Source organism: Mus pahari, chromosome 23 (assembly GCF_900095145.1).
Source record: "Mus pahari chromosome 23, PAHARI_EIJ_v1.1, whole genome shotgun sequence".
Classification (NCBI taxonomy): Eukaryota; Metazoa; Chordata; class Mammalia; order Rodentia; family Muridae; genus Mus; species Mus pahari.
This window is the reverse complement of record NC_034612.1, coordinates 40,896,295-40,904,637: the sequence shown is the minus strand read 5'-3', so window position 1 is coordinate 40,904,637 and position 8,343 is coordinate 40,896,295. Positions and strand designations below refer to the sequence as shown.

The window sequence follows — 8,343 nt, the reverse complement described above, 5'->3', positions numbered from 1 at the left end:
AGCACTCAGCGTTAATAGCAGTCCACATCTAATCCCGGGCACACAGCACTCAGCGTTAATAGCAGTCCACATCTAATCCCGGCACACAGCACTCACGCCTCTATACTATAATGTAACAGATGGAAGTCAGCTTCAAAACACCCTGGGTATTCTATACAATTACTCTAGCTTATAATTTCAATGTCTACGATACTCTTTCTCCCATTTGAATAAAAGCAAAATCTTAGCTGCGCTTCCTTCCTAGATAAAATAGTACCACCCAGAGATAGCCTTTTGGACTCTCTGAAGTCATAAAGTGAAAGTGAGAAAGAAGAAAAGCCAGCCAACTGAATATGAATGAATACAAGTTACTCACACAAATACAGATTCTAGATGACTGCACATATAAATACAGATAAGCAGCTGACTTGGTGACTTGTGATTGTGGGAAATACTGAGGAAGTTTAATAGTGTTAAGGACAGATACCTGATGGATTCAGTATCTATGTGTACAGGAGCTATCCTCTCCAAGAGAAACTTGATCATTTCCAAGAAAGGATTTGTAGGCTGCTTAGGGTTGCCCAACTTCTTAGTTATTTCACGCTGAAATGTAGATTTGTAAATTATTATAAAAATATATTTAAACATATCATTATCTTAAAATGTTAAGAACCCATAATATTCTGTAATTCTAATGCTGAAAAATACAACTCTATAGCTAAGTTTAAAAAACAAAAACAACAACTGATTAAGAATTGAGTACATTCCAAGTAAATAAGATATACATCATTATTAATATTCCAAGAAAATAAGATGCACATTATATAATAAAGAAAAAGAACCTGAACGACTATTTTGAGTAAAAACAAGGTTAGACACTGATGTCATGTCATACATCAAAAAAATCATTCAAAAGAATACCAATATAAGAGTAAAACCAGAATCAGAAAGACAAACTTCAGCAAGCAGTATTACCAAAGAGAACTGTTAAGAAACTAAATTCTTAGACTTCATTCTGAAGACTCTCATTCAGCTCCCCTGGGAAAGAACTAAGAATCACCTTTTTTCTAAAACGTTATCTCAGGAGATAGATAAGAGAGAGAGAGAGAGAGAGAGAGAGAGAGAGAGAGAGAGAGAGAGAGAGAGAGAGAGAGAAAGACTTAACATAAATATTTCTAATATATCTTAGTGTCTTTTCCTGTTGTAATTATAAAATACCCTGACAAGAACAACTAAGGGAGGGAGATATATTTGGGCTAACAGTTCCCAAGTTATATAGTCTGTCACATCAAAGAGGACAAAGCTGAACTTGAGATTATGGTCATATCACACCATAATCAGGAACTGAGAACAATGAATGCATGCACAGTAGCTCAGTTCTGTCTCCATATACATACAGCTCAGGATATCCTGACTAGGGAATGGTGCTGCCCACGGTGGGTAGGTCTTCCTACCTCAATTAATATAATCAGATAACTCCTCACAGACATGTTCAGTGTCTATCTTACAGATCAAGCTGATAATTAACACTAACCATTGCAACTTGCAATGGAATGGAATTTTATGATCAAGGCACCCAAATCAATAACCAAGAGGCAAATATTTTATCAATAGTTAGGTAAAAATTGAAATCATGATATAAAAGGGCCTCACAAACAAATGAAAGCTGACAGAAAATTAATTGCCACTTAACATGACATGTTACAAACCAACTAGCTGCAAATAAAAACAATTATTCTATAAAAATAGGCAAAAATTTTAAACATTCAACTCACAAAAGAAGTATAAATGATTAAAAAAACAAGGAAAAAAGTGGTCAGGAAGTAACTAATCACATAATCACATCGAACAATGTTTTATTTGTTTTTACTCGGGTTTTTTTTTTTTTTAATAATCAGTGGACAGGATTATGATTGAGAAACATATGTTAAAGGCAGTAAAAATGCACCATTACCCCAAGTAATTAATCTAATAATCTGCAGAAATCAAGAGCTTGTAAAAAGACTCTTTTATGGAAGTGTTGCACAGCAGAGTCAGAAGCATGGGTGTGGAGCTATCATGTCAGTCCCAGAAGAGGCTCAAGCCCAGAGTGGGCAGCCAGACCCCACTCCAAAGAAAGACGAGAGGGAGGAGTGTGAGAGTGGCCTGGGAAAGTTAGTACTCACCACGCTACAGGGCACAGATGAGTGGCCTGCTATGAAATTGAACACTATAAAAATAATGAATGGAAGTGGAATGTGTAAAATTCGTCATATAGGATAATTTCATTTTGAAAGGAAATACAATATTAATGGTAACTCTCTTTGCAGACGGATTATAATTTATCTGAATTGTTATTTATTTAACATTTTATAAATTGAAGTAACATAAAAATAAGGTAGATGTACTGAAAGAGCTCTATGCATGTCCACACGCGGGTGTCCACACACACACACACACACACACACACCCACACACACGGTCTCTCCCTGCTGCTCCCTTACCACACAGCCTTCAGCCTGCTTGCAGGAGCATGTGGGACTAACAAGGGCTTCCAGCTGTTTCCGTATTTTCTCATCATCTTCCAACACTTGTGTGAACTTCTTCATGAAGTCTTGGGCCTTACCAGGATCTGGCAAATTTCCTTAAAATAAAACAAAGTTTCATAATTTCTCAAACTGATAAAAAAAAAAAAAAAAAAAACATCCTATTTTGTATTTCTAATTAATAAACCTTATCTACAAATTGCTCTTAGTTTAACGAATTGTGAATCACCATCAATATTTTCTGTAAGAAAATCTGCTCCAGACAAAATAGGAAAAAGCATCAGGGTTAAGAGATGGCCACAGGAAAGGTGGAGCCTTTCGAAAGAGCTCCTGACAGCATCTGACACTGAATAGCAGCCTAAGCCGTCCATCCTGTTCCTTAGATGTTCCTCACACTTTGCTACAAAAGTCCCTAGGAGAGTCAGCTGGTCACGTTCCCCTATGTCTCCTTGTGCACTGTTAAAACAATCCCCGGATTATCCACAGGGACATGCAGCATGTGGTGCTGAGAGCCACGGAGCACGTCACCCCTGCTGACTGCTACATAAGAAAGCATCACTCTGCAGAATTCATCACAGCACTCCTCTAGGGTGTGCATCACAGCTCTCAGAGGAGCTAAGAAAATGCTCATCTTGATGGGTTCTGGTTTTCCTGGCAATTAAATTGCTCAGAAAAACTAGACTAACATAACTACTAAAAGAAATTATACCTATCTTAAATTTAACATAGAACACAGAAAATTTACAAGTCTCTAAAATCCTTAAGTCTGAGAAGTCACAAGTCTCAGCAAAAATGATCACTGCCTATAGTAAGAATACTGTCCTGTACTAATCATACGCAATACTTGCTATATGGCCCTTTCATGTCTCTACATACAAGAAAAAGAAACTAGCGTAAAACAGGCCTAGTTTGGTGGCCTACACTTGGAAGCCAGTGGCAGGTGAATTTCTGAGGTCAAGACCAGCCAGGTCTACAAAGTGACCAGGGCTATATGGTTACAGTCTGTCTCAAAAATAAACACGATGACTTATAAAAGATGAGTATCTGTAGAATAATTTTTAAAAAAATAAAATATAAGCAGAAAACTATTGGGAACAAGCTGTTAAAAGTTCTAATGTAGAAATTTACAAATTATGTTCCAAAGATTACTAATAATTCACTGGAATTTAACAGTATTGAGGACTTAATAGTGTTTATAAATAATAAGAGCCCCTTTACTGGGATAGGCATCATATTAAGGCCTGTTGTTTAGAAAAATAAAGGATGGTAAGATGGAAGAAGGAAAAGAGAAAACACCACCAAAAAAAAACCAAATTCAGCATTTTACACATGCATAGGAACCCTTTTCTCTACATTAGCAACACCTGCAAAATACTAGCATCTCTGAAAACAGAATCTAGAAAAGATTGCATTTTCTAGAAGAAAGGTGAATATTAAAAAAAAAAAAAAATAGGGGCTGGAAAAATGGCTCAGCGATTAAGGGCACTGACTGTTCCGAAGGTCCCGAGTTCAAATCCCAGCAACCACATGGTAGCTCACAACCATCTGTAATGAGATCTGATGCCATCTTCTGGGGTGTCTGAAGACAGCTACAGTATACTCACATATAATAAATAAATCTTTTTTAAAAAGAAAAGAAAGAGACAGACAACAGAGAATGAGGTTCTCAAGAGGACAGACAGTGTCAGTGTCCACAGCCAACTGCAGAGGACCAGACTACAAGCTAAAGAGCTCCCAGGAAGGGCTGGCTGAGACGGCTCTACTACCTGAGTCTCAATGGCACCTTAGTTCTGAATGCTCTCTTCAAAGTGGAATTCAGGAGAGTGCCAAGTAACAGTCACCAAGTTACTGTTCTCTTCAGTAGCTTGGTGTTCACTCTAAAGCAGCTGCAGTATTTAGCTCGGCCTACGCACGACCTCGTCTTTATTGCCATGTGAAGTGCAGTACACCCACTCCACCAGGTGCTCCTGGTTCTCCTGTCAACGAGCTGTGTACAGTGACCAGGTGAGGAGAAAAGCAACCCATGCATGTCAGAGGCTGACATCAGCGAAGGAAACAACAATGCAGACTCAATATTCACAACTAAGCTTGTGTAATGACTTAGTTCCCAAAAATAACACACATATTAAGTTCTTTCTCAAGGTTTTCTTATGTAATGAAGAAAACTTAAAAACCCGGATAGCACACAGAATAAATAAAAATCAAGGGAGAAAAGAAAGTGAGTTGTCTACTGTATAGTAAGCAAAAACAGTAATAATTTCTCAGATTATTACAATGCAAAATTAAAATAATTTAAATTCTATAAAACCTTCAATTAACTCATAAGTTTTATAAAGACTTAAAACACTTACTTGTGATAACCATCACTTTAGAAAATATGGCCTTGACACTGGCATCTGTCTGTAAATCACATACAAAAAATGCACAATTAAAATTCACTAATAAGAATACACAGGCATCTTCAACAACTCTCTAGGCCAGGGATGTATCTTTCTTTAGTTATTTTAAATCCTAGATAAATGGGTGGAGTTAAAAGTACAGAAGCCATGTGACCATTTTAAGTTCCTATCAATAGGCAAGAAAGAACAGCTCCATAGTGAGAGTCTCAAAAGCAGGCATGTGTGTTTGTGATCTCCCACGCGTCACTCGGCACTGGATCTAAGCTTCCGAACATACTGCTTAGACCCTACTATGACTTCAGTCGTTCCTAAAACCAAGACTAATGTTATCCATGTGAATACAGAACATGCCGTATTTCATTAACACTTTTGCACTTCGCACCTCCCCCTCCAAGGTAAATTAATAAAAAACTGGGTAACAAAGTGCAGCACTTCCAGATGCTTCTAACACAAGCGTGCTGGCTTCCAGCATAGTAACACTGCACCCATGCCCACTGACAACAATGCCACTAAAGTAATGGTTACATGTCTATTACTGAGGAAAACAGATCCCATCAGGTTTGAGATATTCAATGACCACAGTTAAGAGAGTAAATTACGTTCGTTCAATGAAAAGACAAAGGTGCCAGGCATGGTTAGGTACGCCTTTAATCCCAACACTCAAGCTGAGGTAGGAAGAGATCTGTGAGTTCCAAGCTCGACCAACCTACTTGTTGAGTTTCAGGCCAGTAAGGACTACACAGTGAGACCCTGTCTTAAACATAAAAAGGGCCAAGGAGGTGGGCAGTAGGGAGGGGTGGTGCACACCTTTGATCCCCGGACTCAGGAGGCAGAGGTAAGTAGATCACAAAGTTCAAGGCCACACTGATGTACAAAGTGAGTTCAGGACAGTCACGGTTACACAAGGACACCTTGTCTTGCTCTTGCCCTTGCTCTCTCTTCTTCCTCCTACCCCTTACCCCACTTACCCTCCCCCTCTCTCCCCTCCCCCTTCTCTATTACCTCAACTCCCCTCCCTATGCCCTGAATGAACTCTATCCATATTATAAAAAAAAAAGTAACCTTGTCTTGAAAAGCAAATAAACTCAATGAAACAAAACAAAAAAGGTTACAATTAGCCTCTTTAAGACAAAACAAAAACCCTTGCAAATATAAACTTCAACTATGCAAACAAATGATGCAAAAGGCCTTAGTTTTTAAAATCTTCACATTACAAAGGTTTTTTAAAAAAAAAAAACAAAAAAAACCTGAGAGTCACAAATTACTAAGACAATCTCTGCTACAAACAGACTTCACACTGTGCTATCGGCCTTCAGCCCTCACACAGGAGGTGCATGTGATGGAAAAAGGTCAAATGCCACAACTTTGAGCTGGTAATACAACAAAAAAATAACTCATTTGTTTTCCTTGAATGTAATTCAAAATGACCAGATAAATTTTTTAGATAAACATATTTCACAGGTACCATTTTCAGAAAGACAGGGTACTTAAAATTCTAAATGCCCCCAAATAAAATAAGTATTTACTGGATGAATACCACAATTTCAGGGGCTAATAAGATAATTCGGTTAGCAAACTGCTTATTGTGCAACTACCAGAACCTGACTTTGATTCCTAGAGCCCACATAACAAGGTAGCCATGGTGGCACACAATGTTAGGACCAGTGCTGGCAATTTCCAGTTCAGAGACACCGTCTCAAAATAAAACCACCAAAACCTAGACAGTTCTGAGAAAAACACCTCAGACTGTCCCCAAGGTTAAAGACACATAGAATAACACCACAAAACAACACAAAATTATTAAGATATTAATTCTAAGTAAGGTTATAGAGATATTAAGCTATAATTGGTAGTAATTGTAATACAAACTATCTAAAATCTTTAAAATTTAACTTACTTTTGGTTGTTTAATTAAATCAAGTAAATCCTTTACTTGATGTCGGAGTAGATTTTGACATTTCCACATTTCATTCAATGCTCTGAAAAACACAAAAACATACAAATAGGCTAAAAGTTCTTTTAGAATATTCCAGCTATCTATTATAATAAAACGGGATGGGAGGAGAAAAACAAAACAGGAGAAATGAAGTAAAATCCACAGATTAAATAACTGGCACCCCAAAAGCAAAGACTCAAATGTCATGACAGCAGGAGCGCAGCCATTAGGCAGGGATCGTGATGTTGCGTTTGGTTTTGTATAAAAAGATAAACTGGAGCCCATGTGTATGTTAATCAGGAAAACTGACAACAGACTATGACCCTGAGAGATAAAGGATGAACTGACAAAGTAGGGTCTTGTAATGTGTAAGAAGATCTCTAAGAGAAGCCTAAGAAAGTGAGCATAACTATTTGTAGAATATTTATCTCACTATGTGTCAAGTTTAAAATGAAATACTGTTGGGAGCATGTCTTCCTAGTAATTACACTGTTACAGAACTTCAGCATCACATATTTCTACAGAAATTTTATTAGAAAGTATGGGATGTTTTCATCACTTTACTTTGTGTGCATGTATTCATATGTGCAGGGTACCAGCGTACATGGATGTCAGAAAAAGCCATCAAGGGTCACTCCTCAGACACCTTCCTTCCTTCCCTTGTCTGAGCTGGGTCTCTCTCTGGCCTAGAACCTCTATCTCCCGAGTAAAGTACAGTAGCTAACAGCAAGCTCCAGGAATCCTCACGCCTCTCATCTACACCTCTGCTGTGCTGTGCACCAGGCTTTAGCCAGGGGTCAGGAACCTAAACTCAGACCCTCAGAACTGCAAAGAAGCAGAAGCAAGCGGGCAGAACTGACAGAGCCACCTCCTGAGCCCACAGCTTGTTTTCAGTTAAGCCTCCGACACCACACACATGAGACGCTGACAGGAAACAGAGACAAAATGCAGACTTGTATAACACAAGCTTGCCCCGTGACAGAAAAGACAACTGTTCAATGTTTTCATTCTCCTTTTTTTATCTAGGTTTTGAAATGACACTAGAATTTATTTTAAAAACTGACACAATCTAGTTTAAACTTGGGAACTTGCCAACAGTAAGAGTATTAGGACATTTTCCAGCATTGGACATTTTACATTTTAAATAGTGACATTCTATTATTTTCAAGTGTGAAAGTTTCACAGAGTTTCAATGGCATTAGTAATGAATGTAAATTCACAGACTAAAAACAAAATGGTCACTCGCCAGAGAACTCTGAAAATCTAAAACAAAGAATATGTTGCATAAATAAAACAATAACTTTCAGGGAAACAGCCTATAAAATTATTTCTGAAATCCAAAGTCAAACACATTCCACCTCCTAGAAAACTCATAATTTACAACTTCTCAAAGATGCCCATGTTGAAACTTGTGAGTTAAAACAGATAAAACTAAGCCAGGCGTGGTGTTGCATGCCTTTAATCCCAGCACTCAGGAGGCAGAGGCAGGCGGATTTCTGAGTTC

General features: G+C 38.0%; 1 protein-coding gene across 4 annotated transcripts in view; it reads right to left on the bottom strand.

The window, feature by feature from the left end:
• Pds5b (PDS5 cohesin associated factor B) overlaps positions 1-8,343 on the bottom strand; it is a 128,195-nt gene that overhangs the window by 46,470 nt on the left and 73,382 nt on the right. For all 4 annotated transcript variants that reach the window (XM_029533530.1, XM_029533527.1, XM_029533528.1 and 1 more), the window contains 4 exons: positions 6,801-6,882; positions 4,856-4,904; positions 2,463-2,602; positions 467-582 (listed from right to left, as the gene is read on the bottom strand). In XM_029533530.1, the coding sequence (XP_029389390.1) occupies positions 467-582; positions 2,463-2,602; positions 4,856-4,904; positions 6,801-6,882 (387 nt within the window). The remainder of the gene's footprint in view (positions 1-466; positions 583-2,462; positions 2,603-4,855; positions 4,905-6,800; positions 6,883-8,343) is intronic.